The sequence below is a fragment of the Hyperolius riggenbachi genome, chromosome 8 (assembly GCF_040937935.1).
Source record: "Hyperolius riggenbachi isolate aHypRig1 chromosome 8, aHypRig1.pri, whole genome shotgun sequence".
In the NCBI taxonomy this organism is placed as follows: Eukaryota; Metazoa; Chordata; class Amphibia; order Anura; family Hyperoliidae; genus Hyperolius; species Hyperolius riggenbachi.
The window spans coordinates 300,306,742-300,327,236 of NC_090653.1; the positions used below are offsets into that span (position 1 = coordinate 300,306,742).

Below are 20,495 nucleotides of genomic sequence, written 5' to 3' on the forward strand. Positions count from 1 at the left end.
TATTTTGTTGGGAACTCTGCCGCCAATCTAATTGTATTTTGTGGGGAATTCTGCCACCAATCTAATTGTATTTTGTGGGGATATCTGCCGCCAATCTAATTGCATTTTGTGGGGATATCTGCCACCAATCTGATTGTATTTTGTTGGGAACTCTGCCGCCAATCTAATTGTATTTTGTGGGGAATTCTGCCACCAATCTAATTGTATTTTGTGGGGAAATCTGCCGCCAATCTAATTGCATTGTGTGGGGATAAAGCCCCACTTCCTTGGTGGGCCCTTAGTGTCCCAGTCCGACCCTGTGTGTGTCTGGAAACATATTCACACGACGGCACACAACGTGTGTGTGAACTGGAGGTCAAACAATCGCGGCACTTTGCACGGAAGTCGTCAGGGATCTTAAAGGTCTGATACGCCATGACGGTTGTTATTGCCGCACGATGCAAAATCTGGTTTGGTTAATCGTGCGCATGTAGTCAGTAGTCACAGAAACAATCGCTCGACGTGCAGAAAATTGCTGGTCATCGGAATAAAGTCACAGCATGGGTACAAGTCTTAAAGTACACTTCAGGATACCTCATGCGTGCAAATATTCTGGGCCCCTCACCTTGGGCCCAGGACTAGAGTACTACCTGTACCACCCTGTCCACCATTCTTAAGGTGGCCACAAACCATACAATATTGTTAAAAATCTGTTCAATTCAAGAGTTGCAATCAATTTTTCTGACTGATTGTAACATTTCAAAAATCTGACCAATGTACCACAAACCTGTTCCATTTTTCCCTTAATTATGATAAAAAAAATCATCCTACTAATATTATAAATGGGAAAGTTTGGATGTTTGTTATTCGATCACACAACAATGGCTGAACAGATTTGAATGAAATTTGGCACACACATAGTACATTACCTGAAATAACATATGGGATGCTTTTTATTCCCATAACCAAAAAGGGGGCGGAGACAAATACACATTTCACTGGGAAAATGTAAACTGCAGCCATTCTTACACTGTTAATGGCAGGGTTCTGCCATTGTTCATTGCACAGTTGGTCGCTGGGTGACTAGGATTAACCTCCTTGGCGGTAATGGACGAGCTGGGCCTTGGCGGTAATGAACGAGCCCAGCTCGTCCATTACCGCCAGAGGGCGCTGCTCAGGCCCCACTGAGCCGTATGTGATAATACTTTTTTTTAATACACGCAGCTAGCACTTTGCTAGCTGCGTGTCTAACTTGATCGCTTCCGCCCACCGCCGATGCGCCGCTACCCGGCGCTTTAGAAGCCCCCCCCCGCAGCCTGGCCAATCAGTGCCAGGCAGCTCTGAGGGGTGGATCGGGACTCCTGATGACGTCATGACGTCGATGACGTCATCACGATCGTCACCATGGCGACAGGGGAAGCCCTAAAGGAAATCCTGTTCAGAATGGGATTTCCTTATGGGAAGACGCGCCGGCAACGATCGGAGGGGCTGAGCGGACGCCGCAGGGAAGGGGGAATCATGTAGCTAGCGCTAGGCTAGCTACATGATAGAAAAAGAAAAGAAAATAGTGCTGCGCATCCACCCTGGCGCATTTAATAGCACGCCAGGGTGGTTAATATTTAGAAAAGTGGGTGGAGCCTATAAAAGCCAATCAAAATTCACCTATTGATTTTCAAGGGGAATATTTAAGTTGCTGCCATTCTTGCACTGTTAATGGCACAAGCCTCAAACCTGGAACAGTTGATTATTGGGTGACTGGGGTTCAAATTCAGAAAAGGGATGGAGCCACAAACAGCCAATCAGATTTGTTTGATTCCAATGCAAATTATTGATGCCAAAGACTGCAAAGCTCACAAATTTGGTCATTGAGTAATTGATTAATTGTGCGTTAGGGTTAGGAAAAGTGGGCAGAGCCAACACCAGCCAAATACATAAATGGGCAATGCCGGGTCATAAGTGGTCGGAGACAAATACAAATTTTACTGGGAAAATGTAAACTGCAGCCATTCTTACACTGTTAACCTGCCTGGCGTTCTATTAAGATCGCCAGGCAGGCTGCGGGAGGGTTTTTTTTTAATAAAAAAAAAACTATTTCATGCAGCCAACTGAAAGTTGGCTGCATGAAAGCCCACTAGAGGGCGCTCCGGAGGCGTTCTTCCGATCGCCTCCGGCGCCCAGAATAAACAAGGAAGGCCGCAATGAGCGGCCTTCCTTGTTTTGCTTATATCGTCGCCATAGCGACGAGCGGAGTGACGTCATCGACGTCAGCCGACGTCCTGACGTCAGCCGCCTCCGATCCAGCCCTTAGCGCTGGCCGGAACTTTTTGTTCCGGCTACGCTGGGCTCAGGCGGCTGGGGGGACCCTCTTTCGCCGCTGCTCGCGGCGGATCGCCGCAGAGCGGCGGCGATCAGGCAGCACACGCGGCTGGCAAAGTGCCGGCTGCGTGTGCTGCACTTTATTTGAGCCAAATCGGCCCAGCAGGGCCTGAGCGGCAGGCTCCGGCGGTACTGGACGAGCTGAGCTCGTCCAGACCGCCCAGCAGGTTAATGGTAGGGTTCTCAAACTTTGCAGTTGGTCGCTGGGTGACTGGGATTAATATTCAGAAAAGTGGGTGGAGCCTATAAAAGCCAATCAAAATTCACCTATTGATTTTCAAGGGGAATATTTAAATTGCTGCCATTCTTGCACTGTTAATGGCACAAGCCTCAAACCTGCTACAGTTGATTATTGGGTGACTGGGGTTCAAACTCAGAAAAGGAGTGGAGCCACAAACAGCCAATCAGATTTGTTTAATTTCAATGCAAATGATTAATGGCAAAGACCGCAAAGCTCACAAACTTGGACTTTGAGTAATTTATTAATTGTGTGTTAGGGATAGAAAATGTGGGCACAGCCAACACCAGCCAAATACATAACCGGGCAACGCCGGGTCATCAGTGGGTGTAGACAAAATACAAATTTCACTGAGAAAATGTAAACTGCAGCCATTCCTACACTGTTAATGGTAGGGTTGTCAAACTTTGCACAGTTACTCACTGGGTGACTGGGATTAATATTCAGAAAACTGGGTGGAGCCTACAAAAGCCATTCAAAATTCACCTATTGATTTTCAAGGGGGATATGTACCGTATATACTCGCACACAGTGTGATGTCAGGACCATGGTTCTGACATCACACTGTGGGAGCCTTGTTGCATTGTGGGAATTAACAGCTGTTTCCAACTGCCAAAAAGCAAGCAGCATCTCCTTCCACTGACATCACCTACCAGCAGTAAAAATGTCACCATGTGATAAATGTCAGAATGTAAATCAGGGACAGGAAAGATTGTACAATGGGCAAACACTGACTAAATCAATTATACATAATTATTGTAAAATGAAGCACTTTTTATACAATATTATTTTCACTGGAGTTCCTCTTTAAGTTGGCTGTTTGGGGCACATGCACCCTCGTGTACAAACGCATGCACGTTACACAAGCGTTTCTTGTACAAAGCATTCCATATGTTGCCAGCAAACCTCTGGCCCCCTCCCCAGTACCTTTGTCTGACGATGTACTCCTCCCAAAGCCAACTCTCTGGGAAATAACTGCGGATATCGGCCTCTTCCAAATCAAAAACCGTCCTGATGTCTGAAAGAGAACAGAACACGGCATAAACCCTCCTCAGAGGCCTCCAAGTCATCATTAAACGGTAAAAGGTAAAGATTGCAAAAGCCGGACTGTCAAGAGACTCAATGAAATTATTGACTGGAACAAAAGTTTGCCTTTTTAAAGCAGAAGGTATTTGTGATAATTCAGGTTGGAGTGAGCATATGATGTCTCCAACAATGCATCACTGCTCATATGCAAATCATCGTTTGTCATCCCTGTAAGCTAGCCACACCTCCAGATCCGCCGGAATGCAGTGATGTGTCAGCTTGCTAATTGTGCAGAGCCACAATAATCCAACATGCATACAGACTGTTTCAGATCGGCTGGTCCTCATCAGTGCATGGCATGGATTAATGTGGCTCTATGGAGTAGGACTTGAAACACTCAGAGTTACAGATTACCCAGTAAGCTCCTGTTGATCCAGAACTCCCGGGAGTGTGTAAGGGGGCTACAAAGGACCAATAAGCTCGCACTGCTTTCCAGCGGTTGTGGAGGTGTGGCTAGCTTACAGGGACAACAAAGGATGATTTGCATATTCAGCAGTGATGCATTGTGGGAGACATCAAATACTCCATCCTGAATTATCGCAAATACCTTCTGTTTTAACAGACACCTGAGGTGAAAGTCTTATGGAGGCTGCCATTTTTATCGCCTTGTAAGCAATACCAGTTGCCTGGCAGTCCTGTTGATCTTCTGGCATAACTGGTGTCAGAGTCAGAACCCTGGAATTAGCATATGTCTAAGCCAGGAAAACCTGAGTCAGAGTTCCTAATCATGGATGTGCTTGTTCAGGGGCTGTGGCTAAAACTATTAGAGGCAGAGGATCATCAAGACTGCCAAGGCAACTAGTGTTGTTTAAAAGAAAACGAATATAGTATCCTCCATATCAATCTCACCTCCGGTTCCCTTTAAGAAGTCAAACTTTTGTTTTCCATGCATTTTAGTAAGAGGTCTTTTTGGTCCTTTGCCGCCCTTTACACACTCCTGGGAGTTCTGCTTCACCATGAGCTGGCTGGGTAATCTGTAACTATGATTGAGTAGATTTTAGAAATAATTGTATGGATTACATGTGTGGGCATCAAAAGGCCCCATATGCACTGGAGTGCCAAGTCTGTCTGTCTCCAAATGGATGCAGCACTCAAGCAGCTCTTAAAGAGACTCCGTAACAAAAATTTCAGTAGTATTTCTCCTATCCTACAAGTTCCTAAGGCTGTTCCATTGTGCTCTGGCTTACTGCAGCACTTTCTACTTACACCATCTCTGTAATAAATCAACTTATCTTTCCCCTGTCGGATTTGTCGGCTGTGTCTGGAAGGCTGCCAACTCTTCAGTAATGTGAACAAGTTAACTCCTTCCAAGCCCCTCCAGTGCTCCTGTGATGATTATTCTTCACAGACAATGTCCCTTGCTCTCACTGTCAGCTTGTCTGCTATCTGTGAGGTTGATAAACACAGACTGATAAACTGAACAAAGAATAGCTGGCTGAGGAGGAAGCTGACTGGCAGGCTAACACGAATCCAGGCTCTAACACAGCTTGTCATGCTTCATTGACACAGAGCTCTTTCAAAACTTGCACATAACCTCTGGAGACTGAATTCAATGTGTAACTCCCTGAATTATCTGTGTACTAACTGTGTATTAACTGAGTTCACTGCTCTGCTGATGTACTTCCTGTTTTGGTGGCCATCTTTTCTGTTTACAAAACAGTTTATAAAACAGTTTTTTTACCCTCTTTATTGCAGCGGAGAGCAGCAAAAATATTACAGAGGGGGCTAGGAGATGACCCCAAACAGGCAGGGATGTTTGTTTATACTTCATTTTGTGAATACAGATTCTCTTTAAGTCGACCCCAATTCGGATGTGAATTCTGGAAAATGTGGCAGTAGCATTTTATTTTCCCCACAAGCAAATCGGAACCAGCCAAATACGCTGTCATCTCGCTTCCATTCCAAGTGTGAGAAGATAGAGTGCGATAAGGCTGGATTCCTGCCATCCCGGAGTGATAGCGTATCAGTGTAGTACTCATTCGCTGTACCACTCTGGCAGTCTACTCCAGTGTTCCTGTCGCACATAGGAGTTAGGGTAGGGTTAGGGATGATTGGCAGCATATCAGCATTGTGGATAAAACCGTACATGTTGGGTTTGTCTGCTGTGGTATAGCTTTGGACAAGACTGAACATGAACAGGTTAAAATGGGGATTTGCGAATGAACCTAGGGGGTATCATAGGTCCTTTCACTGGCCCACTGCCGTCTACTTTGCAAAATAGCCCAGCAGTGAAGCCAGCGTCAAATACGTCTAATGGACGAATGTCAAGAAGAGCAAAAAGATTACTGAGAAGTTCAACTGTAAGAAGTATTAAAAGGCTGGTGCATCTAGGCCTTTTGTGCCAAAAATTAACTCCTTTGGTTGTTCCCCTAGTGCCTGTGCTGGGATTTGTCCCTCATTTTTAGAATTATTGTAAGTTTTTATTCATAGGCAAGGGTAAGATAAAACGTTTGATACTTTTTTTTGTAGGATTTTAGGCAGTAGTTTGTTGATGTGGGCCTTCATCAGATAACTGGATACTCTCCATCACTCCTATCCCAGCTTCACTACCTAAAATCCATACTTTGCTCTGATGTGAAGGCAAATACCCCATATCAGTTGCAGGGACGTTAAATGAACGATTCTGTGCAATGAAGGGAAATAGGTGTCTATTACCAATAACTCTGGGTGCATTTCCTGATTAAAGAGGATAATGGGATGATTTCCTTGGTTCTGCCACTTTTCCTGAGATAGTGCATTATGGGTGTTGCATGCTGGGCATGGGGAAGTGAGCATGTGCAATTACTGCTTAAAGAAGGCAAAACTATACTTAAAGAGAACCAGAGATGAAGCACCCTCTTGTATTTTACCTTATAAATCAGTGGGAACATGACAGTAAACACCTAATCTTCTCTTTGTTTCATTGTTCTCTGTGTAATCTGACTGTTATCACCTCTGCTAAGAATCCCCCACTGAGCACTCAGTCCAGCTTTGCTACGGAAAGATTATAGCTGAGTCTGTCTTCTCTGGTGTCTCTTCAAGTCCAAGCCTGCCCCCTTGTGGCTCTGCTATAATGACTCAGCTATAATTATTCCCTGCAAAGCCAGACTGAATGCTCAGTCTGGGATTCTTATCACAGCTGATAACAGACACTTTTAGCAGTGAGGATGAAACAGAGAGCATGGTAAGTGTTTTCTCTAATGTTCTTACTGATATACATGGTAAAATACACAAGGGTGCTTCGTCTCTGGTTCCCTTTAAATAAAAGGAGGAGCAAGAGGAGGAAATGCTAATAGAGCAGGAGAGGAAAGAAGATAAAGTTACCAAAGAGTGGGAAGGGAAAGAGTAAGAGGAGCAAAAGGTGGCGGTAGAAGAGCAAAAGGAGAAGAGCAGAGAGAGGAAGGACAAAAAGAGGAGCAGAAAAAAGAGCAAAATGCGTTCTGGGAAAGAAGGAGAAAAAGCAACAGGCAGAGGAAGAACGGGAGGAGGACAAGTCAGACGAGAGAAAGCAGGAGGAGGAGAGGGAAGCAGGAGGAAATGAAGAGGAGGAAGAGCATGGAGAGGGAAGAGCAGAAGAGAGAAGGGAAAAGGACAGCAAAATGTGTTCGAGGAAAGAAGGAGAAAGAGCAACAGGCAGAGAAAGAAAAGGCGGAGGATGAGTAAGAAGAGAGAAAGCAAATGGAGGAGAGGAAAGCAAGAAGAGGAAAAAGAGAAGGAAGGGGTGAGAGAGGAGGGGAAAGGAGAGTAAAATGCGATTGGAGAAAAAAGGAGAAAGAGCAACAGGCACAGAAAGAACAAGAGGGAGATGAGTAAGAAGAGAGATAGCAAGAGGAGGAGAGGGAAACAAGAAGAGGAGGAAGTGCATGGAGAGGGAAGGGCTGGAAGAGGAGGGGAAAGAAGCGGAGCAGTGCTTTTCAGTGCTGCTAGATTTGGACACAGCCGGCGCCTCCATAGACTACAATAGGAATCACTCCTATTGCAGCGCTCAGTGACGGAGCCGAGGTTGCTTAAAAAACACAATAATTCGGCCTCCAGCAATCGCTGGAAGCCGAATTATTTCATTCTCCCACTATACATGTCGGCCTGGAGGGGGAATAGCAATTAAATCGGCCCGGACTTGTGCAGAAGCAGGATCAGCCGTATAACAGCTGGATCCTGCGCCCAAGTCCACCGGTGCCGATATCAAATGTACTTGAAAGAAGAGCATGACCAGCAGGCAGACTTAGAAAAACTGGGGGCAAAAAGAAGAGGAGAGAAAAGAAGAAGTGGACAAGTAACAGAAGAAGTTTAAGTAAGAAGAGAAGAAAGATGATGAAGGACGGGAACGGAAGGAGAAGAAGGAGCTAGAACTGGAGTAGAAAGAGAAGAGAAAAATAAAGAGGTGGAACTTCGAGAAGAAGAGGTAAAAGAGAGCATGAAAATCTAAAGGCAACTCAAGGAAAAGTAGGAGAAAGAGCAACCGAAGGACGGGGAATAACATGTAGGGAAGATTGGTAAAGGGATAAAACCAGACATAGAGGAATAAGAGAAAAAGGTGAGTAAAGTAAGGAAAGGACAAGGATGAGCAAGAAGAAGAGCAAACAAATAAAGGAAGAAGAGGCAAAATAGCAGAAAAGGATAGGGGGAGACAAAGAGGAGTGAGAACAGAAGGAAGAAATGAAGGAACTGCAGTAGTAATAGGAAGACCTAGGGCGTGATGTAGAGGTGGTGGACAGAATGAGCTCTATAGGATGGGATCAGTGAATAATGGCGCACAGTGCCTATGCATAGAAATGGCGCCGCATTAAAAAGATACGCTTATCGCTATTTATCGTTAGTACTGCATAATAATGGCGCCCAGGGAAAAAAGAAGAAAAACGGCACACACTAACGTTATTTATCAATAGTGGCACACACTAACGTTATTTATCAATAGTGGCACACACTAACGTTATTTATCAATAGTGGCACACACTAACGTTATTTATCAATAGCGCCCTACATAAGCCAAACTGCAGAAGTTATTTAACTGCAAAATGATGAATGGATTTAATGTAACACTGTCAAGGTTAGGGTTAGGCACCACCAGGGGGGTCTTAGGGTTAGGCACCACCAGGGGGGTGGTTAGGGTTAGGCACCACCAGGGGGGTGGTTAGGGTTAGGCACCACCAGGGGGGTGGTTAGGGTTAGGCACCACCAGGGGGGTGGTTAGGGTTAGGCACCACCAGGGGGGTGGTTAGGGTTAGGCACCACCAGGGGGGTGGTTAGGCACCACCAGGGGGGTGGTTAGGGTTAGGCACCACCAGGGGGGTGGTTAGGGTTAGGCACCACCAGGGGGGTGGTTAGGGTTAGGCACCACCAGGGGGGTGGTTAGGGTTAGGCACCACCAGGGGGGGGGTTAGGGTTAGGCACCACCAGGGGGTTTAGGGGTTAGGGATAGGTACAGAGAGGGTTCTGTGTGTTAACGCTAAATAACAATAAGGCTTTAACGCTAAATAACAATAAGGCTTTAACGCTAAATAACAATAAGGCTTTAACGTTAAATAGCGATAAGCGGCAAACGGATTAGCGGCAACACTGTGCGCCATTATTCACAGGCGCCATTTTCAGATGGATGCCTATAGGATAGAACTATAGGGATGTATAATAATGGTACAGTGCAGTAGTAATAGGAAGACCTAGGGCGTGATGTAGAGGTGGACAGAATGAGCTCTATAGGATAGAACTATAGAGATGTATAATAATGGTACAGTGCAGTAGTAATAGGAAGACCTAGGGCGTGATGTAGAGGTGGACAGAATGAACTCTATAGGATAGAACTATAGGGATGTATAATAATGGTACAGTGCAGTAGTAAAAGGAAGACCTAGGGCGTGATGTAGAGGTGGACAGAATGAGCTCTATAGGATAGAACTATAGGGATGTATAATAATGGTACAGTGCAGTAGTAAAAGGAAGACCTAGGGCGTGATGTAGAGGTGGACAGAATGAGCTCTATAGGATAGAACTATAGGGATGTATAATAATGGTACAGCTACTACAAGACAGGAACCATACACATTCTTCCTAGTGCCAGGTCCTTGTGCTCGTCGTCCAGTTTCTTCTTCAGCTGCCGGGTCTTTTCACAACATTCCTTGTAGGCGTCGATGCATTTGGGATTTTTCGGCACACACTTTCTCGCTCGCTCAAGGCCCTTATCGCACTCCAGGTAAGTGAGGTAATTCTTCGCTCCGTTCGTGCAGCAGCTCTGCAGGAACTTAGTGGTGTAGGTACTGGCTGTAAGAAGAGAGGAGGATTATTCCAGAAACGGGCGTTTTACATGCATTTTGAATATCATGCAGCAAGTTATGTGTTTTCAAAAATGCACAATGTAAAACGCACATCGATGCACTTTTACATGCGGCCCATACAGGGCTGGGCCAAGGCAGAGGCAAGAGAAGCTCCATCCTCAGGGTGCAGTGTAGGAGGAGGAGCAGGGTGGGGCAGAGGCAAGAGAGGCTCCAGCCTCAGGGCGCAGTGTAGGAGGGGGAGCAGGGTGGGGCAGAGGCAAGGGAGGCTCCAGCCTCAGGGCGCAGTGTAGGAGGGGGCGCAGGGCGGGGCCAAGGCAGAGGTGAGAGAGGCTCCAGCCTCAGGGCGCAGTGTAGGAGGGGGGGCAGGGCGGGGTCGAGGCAGAGGCGAGAGAGGCTCCAGCCTCAGGGCGCAGTGTAGGAGGGGGAGCAGGGCAGGGCCGAGGCAGAGAGAGGCTCCAGCCTCAGGGCGCAGTGTAGGAGGGGGCACAGGGCAGGGCCGAGGCAGAGGCTAGAGAGGCTCCAGCCTCAGGGCGCAGTGTAGGAGGGGCGCACAACTCACTCAGCTATCATTCCCCTGTTGTGTTTGAAGCAGGGAGAAATAAGAAAAGGGGATACATGGCGGTGACTGCAAGCCAGATAACTAGAGATTAGGGTTTGGGGGGACCTTTTAGTCTAATAGCAATCAGTGTGTGACGTTGGGTGGGTGGAATGGGGGGGCGCACTTCGGTGTCTCAGCCTTGGGTGCTGGGGGACCTTGTCCCAGCTCTGGGCCCATAGACCTTCATTAACTTAAAAAACGCTAGCGTGTTCCACAATGCTAGCTTTTCAGCCTAGTGTGTTCCTAGCATCAGTGGCATAGCAATAGGGGGTGCAGAGGTAGCGACCACATCAGGTCCCTTGGGCTAGAGGGGCCTTGTGGGGCCTACTCGCAACCACAGTATTAGCTGTTTATTGGTCCTATGCTTCTAATAAATCACTTTTATAAATGTTTTGAATAGTAGTGATCATTAATAAAATGTTCCCCATCCCCTTCTTGCACCTCTGATACTGTGACTGTACTTGGAAGGTTTTGGTGCGTAGTATCAATTATTTAGAGAGTCCTGGGGTATTTCTATCATTTAAATTTATAGATTTCTTATTTCTCCTCTTCTTAAAATGAAGGAGAGTATTATTGATGATAAAGACGACCAGTTTGGGCTGGATTATAACACTGCGTCTTTTGCTTCTGAATTCTTTCTGGCATCAGTGATAAGGGGTGTGGCAGGGGCATGATTAGGGGTGTGGCAGGGTCAGTGTTTGCTCATTGTAAAATCTTTCCTCTCCCTGATTTACATTCTGACATTTATCACATGGTGACATTTTTACTGCTGGCAGGTGAAGCAGCTGCTGCTTGCTTTTTTGGCAGTTGGAAACAGCTGTAAACGGCTATTTCCCCCAATGCAACAATTTCACAGACAGAAAACCTCCAGGAGTACCACGGTCCTCAGAGTTTCCTGTGGGTGGGGTTTCCCCAAAATATCAGTCATACAGCGCCCCCTGATGGTCTGTTTGTGACAAGGTAAAGATTTCTCATGGGAAAGGGGGTATCAGCTACTGATTGGGATGAAGTTCAAATCTTTGTCATGGTTTCTTTTTAAAGGGAACCAGAGAGGAAGCACCCTTGTGTATTTTACCATATATATCAGTAAGAACATTAGAGAAGACACTTACCATGCTCTCTGTTTCATCCTCACTGCTAAAAGTGTCTGTTATCAGCAGTCACAAGAATCCCAGACTGAGCAATTAAATCTGGCTTTGCTGGGAATGATTATTGCTGAGTCATTATAGCAAAGCCACAAGGGGGCAGGCTTGGGCTTGAAATAACACCAGAGAAGACAGACTCAGCTATAATCTTTCTGTAGCAAAGCTAGACGGAGCAGCCTGACTTCTCAGTCGGGGATTCTTATCAGACGTGATAACAGTCAGATTACACAGAGAACAATGAAACAAAGGGCAGATTAGGTGTTTACTGTCATGTTCCCACTGATTTATAAGGTAAAATACAAGAGGGTGCTTCATCTCTGGTTCTCTTTAAATCCAATTTGCAGCCGTGTGTTATTGGAGGTATGGCGGGGTGGATGGGGGCTGGGTCCATACAGTATGTTGGTTGGAAGGGGAAGCCAGGTATAAGATTGTCATGTAATTACCTTGTTTCTTGATCTCATCCTCCAGGGAACGTTTACCCCTCACCAGTTCTTCACATTTATCATCTGTAAAATAAAATGCAACTGTGAGGAGCGGCTTTGTTTACAGAAGGATGGCATTGTTGTCTTAGGCCTCTTGCACACTGCATGCATTTCAGATTCTGATTCCGCTTTTTAATCTGTTTTTACATCCGATTCCGATTCAGATTTTTAATCTTAACTGCATGCTGCGTTTTTTGATCCGTTTTTCTGTTGAATGTATTCAGGGAAAATCGGAATCGGAAACGGAATCGGAAACTGAATCGGAATCGGAAAACGGATTTGCAGTGTGCAGGGAGCCTTAAGGTGGCCATACACTTATAGATTTGCAGCAGATTGGACCATCAGATAGATGTCTGTCAGATGCCTGTCAAGTCCAATCTGACAGGAATCTATCTGATGTGTGCCACACACTAGGAACAGATTTCCAATAGATTTCAGAATTATTTCAGAATGAAATCTATTGGAAATCGATCTAAATGCATTATTTTACCATTAGATCCAATGCAACTCTATGGGCTATCGATCTGCTGCCAGCAGCCGATCCACCTAGATTTTCCATCCTGTCAGATAGATCAAATCTATAGAAATCGACCAGAAAAAAATCAATCTGGGAATTTAGTAGAATCGATTTATTATCGATCGATTCTGCAGAATCAATTGATCGATGGCTGAAATTGACCAGTGTATGGGCCCCTTAAAGAGAACCAGAGATGAAGCAACCTCATGTATTTTACCTTATAAATCAGTGGGAACATGACAGTAAACACCTAATCTGCTCTTTGTTACATTGTTCTCTGTTTAATTTGCCTGTTATCACCTCTAAGATAAGAATCCCGACTAAGCAGTCGGTCTGGCTTTGCTACAGAATAATTATAGCTGAGACTGTGTTCTTTGCTGTCTTCAAGTCCAAGCCTGCCCCCTGCTGGCTTTGCTCAGGAATCATTATAGCTGAGTCATTATAGCAAAGCCAGACTCAATGCTCAGTCCGGGATTCTTATCTCAGCTAGATAACAGACACTTTTAGCAGTGAGGATGAAACAGAGAGCATGGTAAATGTTTTCTCTAATGTTCCCACTGATTTCCATGGTAAAATACACAAGGGGGCTTCGTCTCTGGTTCACTTTAATTTGCGTTCTCTTTACTCGAGGCTAGGTTTACAGTGGGACGTTGCGGAGCTGCGTTATAAACTCTTATAACGCAGCTTACTGCACTGCAATGCTAATCCTATATGTCGTTCAGAGCATTGCATTGTAACATGTAGCGTTATGGTAACTCACTGCTGCAGTGCATTACCTCTAAACATACACGTTACCGGGTACAGGAAAGCATGCATTTCATTGCCTATATGCTTTACTGTACTTACTTAATGCAAAGTTAACGCAGCGTTATTCAAAGTTACCACTTTTTTGTTGCGTTGCACTGTGATGTTGCTTTGGCTGTTTACAACGTAATGTCCCACTGAGAATCTAGCCTGAATCTTTTTATCAAACAATTTCTTTCTCGTCTTTTTTGTACAAACAGAGCAGTGCACATACCCAAAGGTCTCGTTTGTAACATAGTGAAGATGTCTCATAATTCTGAAGATTTAACAAACAGGGTTCAAACATGTCAAAATCGTACGCAGCTTTTTGCATTCGAAATTTGCATTTGAACTTAGAACCAAAGTGAGTCAATGGTATCGCTTACACTTAAAGTGAACCTCCGGACTAAAAATCTACTCAGCAGAACTGAAAAGGCTTGGTGTTTCTTTAACAGTTTCACAGCATCAGAACTTTGTTTTTCTTACCAAAGCATCATTTTTAGCTGCATTTTTAGCTAAGCTCCACCCTATCAAAGAAAAAATGCCCAGGCTTTTTTTCCCTGATGCTGTGCAGAGCATGCTGGGATTTCCTGTTGTTATTCACGTTGCCTAGCAACTGGCAGAGGTGCTCAGGACACAGGACAATTGAAACTGGGTCTCATGCTCGCTGTCACCTCCTTTCAACCAAAAAGATGGCTGCCATCATGAAATCAAACATTTGCCTGTTCTTTTAAAACAGGGTGGGTAAGAGATTATATTGCCTATCTATTTTAATTAACATAACTAATGTAACTTAATGACAGTATATTTGTTTAGGCTGGAGTTCCTCTTTAACTAAAATCTTAAAAGGAACTAGCATACAGACACTAGTAATTTTTTCAGAGTTTTGAAACAGTTTTTTTCATAATTGGGGAAAATGCGACACTTTCCGTAGGTGAGATTTTTAAAACGTTGCGATCAGTCAGAAAAATTGATTGTAATTCTTGAATTCAAAAGAAAAATTGTATTATGAGTGTCTACTAATGTTGTTTAAAGCTGAGGTCAGTGACTGCTTATTTGTAGATAACACACTATTAACCCAATTAGCAGCTTCAATAGACTTATCTTGTTTGAGGTAAGTCCGCTGCTTTTCACCTCAGTTAGCAGAACTCGTTGTGCTGTAAATTGTTAGAATGCATTGATCTCTCTCTACTAGCAGAAAAATATAGAAACTGAAAGCAGACGTCCCCTGTTTATGTCTTACACTGCCCCCTAGTGACAAGTGGCCTAAATACACATTACAGCAGTACTAATTAGAAGCAGGGAAATGTAACAAATAAATTGGCCTGCAGCACTTGCAAGCCTCTTAATCAGGGGTGTCGCTAGCCCCTAAGATCAGTGGCACGTGCCCCAGATCTATTCTATGGTGTTCCTGATGTCCCTCAGGCAGAGTCAGCTGTGGTGTCGGCCTGCTGGGAGCTGTGGTGCATCAATTGGGGTTATGCTAGGTGCTGTGGGGCCTCTATGTAGGCATACTGGGTGCTGTGGTGCCATGCTGGTTGCTTGCTGAATTCTGGCACGCCGGATTCTTGGTTGAATTTTTCAAGAAATCGAAAAAGCTGGAAAAAGTGCTAAAAATTTCAGGTTCTGGTATTTTTGCACTGAAGTCTGTGGCGCCAACTTTCCAAGCTAATTGTGAAGCTCCAAAAACATGCTATGTATGTCAGGGCCAGTCATGGGAACACCCCAACAAATGTTTCCAAAAAGGTCTTGTAGCTTTTGAGAAAATCAATTTTAAAGAGGAATTGAAGTGAAAATGAAAAATGAAAATGAGTAATGAAAAAAAGGGCTACATTAATAATTATGTATAAATGATTTAGTCAGAGTTTGCTCGTTGTAAAATCTTTCCTCTCCCTGATTTACATTCTGACATTTATCACATGGTGACATCTTTACTGCTGGCAGGTGATGTCAGTGGAAGAAGATGCTGCTTGTTTTTGTTTGGCAGCTGGAGACAGCTTTTATTTCCCACAATGCAACAAGGCTCCCACATTGTGATGTCAGTACCATGGTCCTGACATCACACTGTGGGAGGGGTTTCACCACAATATCAGCCATACAGCACCCCCTGATAATCCATTTGGGAAAAGGAAAAGATTTCTCATGGGAAAGGGGGCATCAGCTACTGATTGGGATGAAGTTCAATCCTTGGCTACAGGTCCTCTTTAAAGGAAAACTCAAATGAGATGGATGTAGAGGCTGCCAATATATTTGTTTCCTTTTAAACAATGCACATTGCCTGGCTGTTCTGCAGATCCGATGCCTCTTATACCTTTAGCCATAGACCCTGAACAAGGATGCAGATCAGGTGTTTCTGACATTATTGTCAGATTCAGACACTACTGCAGCCAAAGAGATCTGCAGGACAGCCAATCAACTGGGATTGTTTAAAAGGAAATAAATATGGCAGCCTCCCTATTCTTCTCACGTCAGGTGTCCTTTAAAGATTTGGCGGGGGCAGTGTCGGATGGATTGTGGCACTTTTTGGCTCATTAACTTTACTTTGCTTTCAACCTATAAAATATTTTTCCTCCCAAGTCAGTTGGTAAAATTTGTCAAATATTAACCACTTCACCACTGAGGGGTTTTACCCCCTGAGCACCAGAGCAATTTTCACCTTTCAGCGCTCCTTCCATTCATTCGTCTATAACTTTATCATTACTTATCGCAATGAAATGAACTATATCTTGTTTTTTCCGCCACCAATTAGGCTTTCTTTAGGTGGGACATTATGCCAAGAATTATTTTTTTCTAAATGTGTTTTAATGGGAAAATAGGAAAAATGTGGGGAAAAAAATAATTATTTTTCAGTTTTCGGCCATTATAGTTTTTAAATAATGCATGCTACTGTAATTAAAACCCATGAAATGTATTTGCCCTTTTGTCCCGGTTATAAAACCATTTAAATTATGTCCCTATCACAATGTTTGGCGCCAATATTTTATTTGGAAATAAAGGTGCATTTTTTTCATTTTTGCGTCCATCCCTAATTACAAGCCCATAGTTTATAAAGTAACAGTGTTATACCCTCTTGACATAAATATTTAAAAAGTTCAGTCCCTAAGGTAACTATTTATGTATTTTTTTTAATTGTAAATTTTTTAATTTTTTTTTAATTACAAAAAAAAAAAAAAATGGGGAGTGTGGGAGGTAATGAGTTAATTTTATGTGTAAAAGTCATTTATTTGTATGTGAAAAATGTGTAGGGTGTAGTTTACTATTTGGCCACAAGATGGCCACAGTAACTTTTTGTTTTAATGCGACCTCCAAGCTTCCTTCCGGAAGCTTGGAGGAAGTATAATGAGGCTGGACACGTGAGTTTTTTCTCACAATGATCGCGCTGCCCATAGGAGAGCAGCGGATCATTGCGGGGCTTAGATCAACGAACGGGAATGGATTTTCCCGTTCATTGATCTCTGGGCGAGCGGGCGGCGGCGTGTTTACTAGCGGCGGGCGGCGTGTTTACGAGCGGGAGCGCGGACAGCGTCGGGAACGCGGAAAGTACGTATTTCTCCGTCCCTGGTTGTTAAAGGATGGAAAAAGGGGCGGAGAAATACGTACGCGCGGGGGTAAAGTGGTTAAATGAAAGGCACATTTTTAAACACACATAAAAAAAACAACAACACAAAAACAGTGGCTGCTATTCCCCAGGGAACCTAATCAGCTGAAAACCAAAATTGTTTTCTGCCAAGACTGTAAAAAAGAAGATTTCCTCGAAAACTACCATTTTTATATTTTTTACATTTTCCCACAGAGAGCCCATCGGAAACTGTCAATTAGATGCTTATTTTGAGTTTCTGTGAATTTTCGGCAAATTTATGGAGCTGGGGACTGGACCAATCAAATCCAGCAGCTGATAATTTACACTGGATTGGTCGCATTCCAAATTCGCATAAAATTTACAAAAGATTTGCATCAAGTCTATATTTTTAGCATTCCATTGACCTCCACTCCATAGTTCTATCACTAGCCAGAGACTTTTATTATTATCATTATTGATTTATAAAGCGCCAACATATTCTGTAAATGATACAGACAATGATATACATCAAATATGGACACTGGTACAACATACAGAACTGGTGATTACACTGACAGATGTAACATGATGAATAAAATGTATATGTAATGATCTGCTCAGCTGACTGCACAGGCAGACAGCTGTTTGACCATTCTTTAGGTCTGAGTGTTGCAGGTCTCTGGAAAAGAGACCTATCCTCACTCTGCAAGTTTCAGAGTTGCTCTGCTGGTGAGGAATTTGCATCTACTTGTCATGCAAATTGCTTAGCTGCTTCCTTTGATGGCTTGCAGTATAAATGCCATTTCCTCCCAGAATTCCCTGCTGGTCATGATGGTTTGTTCCTGCTAACTTACCTGGAGTCTCAGCCTTTGCTAACTGTTTGCTAAGATTATCTTAGAGTAATTCCTTGGGAGTGCACTAGCATTCCTTCTAGCATAGTCAGATTGTATTATCTGTTTTGCTTTGTACTGTCTATCTGTTGCGATTGTCTTGTCGCCAGCGGCGGTCGACAGGAAATCGTTCTGTCTGTTTGGATCGCATTCGCCCTAGCGGTAGTGGCGGTGGTTCCTTCTGTCTGGGAGTGTAGGCCAGAGCTGCGGTTGCTACTGGCTACTCCTTCTGTCTGTCTTGTCTGGAGCGAACACTTGCTGTAAGTTCGGTGAGGCAACCGTTTAGCAAGCGTTCGCGCTCTCTATTCATTTTCGTGTTACATTGGTTAGTTAGGGTTGGCGTGCTTTGTCTCTGTTGCGCTTTATGCGCGGTGACCGCGCTTAGCGAGTGCGTTTGTTATTTTCCTTGGCGTTCTGATCATTGTTATTTGCTGTGTCTTTCTTGCTACACTTGTGCTTTGTCTTACTCGGTCTTGTGTCATTGTGTCTATTGGTAATCGCCACTCTTGCAATTGCGTTCCCACTTGGTTTCCGCTGTTGTGTGTTCACCGTCGCCGGGTGGCGACTAGATTGGTAGACACACATACATCCTGCCTCTGTGCTCACTTTCTCTCTACAGGTGCATTGCACCAAAGCTGGGTTCTGTCGTTTTATACGCTTGTGGCGGACTTCCACAGTGTCAGCGCACATCTTGTGCGCTGACCACGGAGATAATTCCACAATCGTTACAGTATAACAGAGTGCGAGCTAGGACATGAATAACAAATTCCAAGACACAAAAGGGGATAGAGCCATGCCCTTGCAACCTTACAATCTAAAGAGACTTGGCATCATCTGCTTGTATTGAACATGGTTACCTCTCATAGATGCCTTAATGTTGGCGTTTGTTATGAACGTGAGTCCAGCCTTCAGGAAAACATCTACATTATTCTCTCCGGCTCCGGCTCCGCAGCCCAGGTCTGATTCCTCGATCTTCCTCAGAACCTGCCTCAAACAAACAGAAGCAACATGAAGCTAAGCCTATTACAGCTATACATAGTCCTATCCTATGGGATAACCAGAGCAGAGACACATTATGAGTGCACTCTAAATTGACTTGGAAAGCACTCAAAATGTCGATTACGAGTTGTAATTTCTAGTACTTACGAGTAACTATGGAAATTCACTTGTAGGCCAATCACAAAGCCTCCAGCAGAGGTCCTAGCAACCAATCAGCATGGTGGAGCTTGTGCCCACCCCTGCCCTATATAAGGCGGCGGCCATTTTAAATATGTACACTTGCTGTGTGACTGTACTGAGAGACTGCTCCAGTGCTGTTGTGCAAGTGATTTTACTGTTAAATTGATCCTGAAAGGGACCCTGTAGCGAGTAAAATTATTTAAAATAAACACATGACGTAGCTGCAAATGAATATTACATACTAACCTCACCGCCAGTTCCTCTTAGAAGCTCACCATTTTCTTCCTACAGTGATCCCTTCCAGTTCTGACAATATCTTGTCAGAACTGAAATATACCAGTTACTGTCAGTTATATATCAGCAGCTGTATGTGCAAGGTAATGTCCATGTTTCCCTATGGCTCAAGTGGGTGATATTACAGTTTAACAGTGTGCTGATCAGTAAGCTGTTATGGGGTAGTGGCCATTTTTAAAATGGAGGACAGAGAATTCCATTGATCACAATGGACAAATGGGACGCAGGAGAGGAGAAATATTGAGGAGTAGATTACACAGGAGGTAAGTATAACCTGTGTATGGTTATTTTGACTTTTTATTTTCAGTTCAGGTTCTCTTTAAAGAGGAACTCCAGTGAAAATAATGTAATAAAAAGTGCTTCATTTTTACAATAATTATGTATAAATGATTGAGTCAGTGTTTGCCCATTGTAAAATCTTTTAAATCCCTGATTTACATTCTGACATTTACTACATGGTGACATTTTTACTGTTGGCAGGTGATGTAGCTGCTGCATACTTTTTGGCAGTTGGAAATACCACAATGCAGCAAGGTTCACAGACAGGAAACTGCCAGGAGTACATACTCAGAGTTTCTTGTGGGAGGGATTTCACCCCAATATCAGTCATACAGCGCCCCCTGATGGTCTGTTTGTGAAAAGGAATAGATTTCTCATGTAAAAGGGGGTATCAGCTACTGATAGGGATAAAAGACCTTGTAGTTTGTAGTCAACAGTTTTAAAAATGCAAAGGAAAAATGTTTTTAAACTCAGAAAGATAACAGTTTACAGCCATTTTTAAAATCGATTTTCTCAAAACTACAAGGTCTTTTTGAAAAATTATTTTTTTTGCCTTGTTCCCAACCCTCTTCTTCTTAAAGTGGACCTGAACTCTTGCACAGGACAGAAGGAAAACAGGATTTAAACCCTGTTTTAGGGGACATATGTATGACACCTAATGATATAGTTTGGATCGGGCCTGGCAGCCGGGTCAGGGGCCCTGGGGGTGATTTCGTTGGAAGGGGGGGGGGGGGGGGATCAGGGTGGCCTACAAAGTTACTTTTGCCCCTGGACCCCATTGTAGCTAGAACCAATCCTGGGTGCCATCTCTTGCAGTCACAGCTGGCTTATTATAATGCATG

The 20,495-nt window shown here is 44.0% G+C and overlaps 1 protein-coding gene across 1 annotated transcript in view; it reads right to left on the reverse strand.

Annotated features, from left to right (window-relative positions):
• LOC137528017 (complement C5-like) overlaps window positions 1-20,495 on the reverse strand; it is a 208,381-nt gene that overhangs the window by 86,694 nt on the left and 101,192 nt on the right. Inside the window, exons 15-18 of the mRNA XM_068249238.1 lie at window positions 18,759-18,885; window positions 12,114-12,176; window positions 9,695-9,913; window positions 3,521-3,611 (exon numbers count right to left, since the gene is read on the reverse strand). Of these exons, the coding sequence (XP_068105339.1) occupies window positions 3,521-3,611; window positions 9,695-9,913; window positions 12,114-12,176; window positions 18,759-18,885 (500 nt within the window). The remainder of the gene's footprint in view (window positions 1-3,520; window positions 3,612-9,694; window positions 9,914-12,113; window positions 12,177-18,758; window positions 18,886-20,495) is intronic.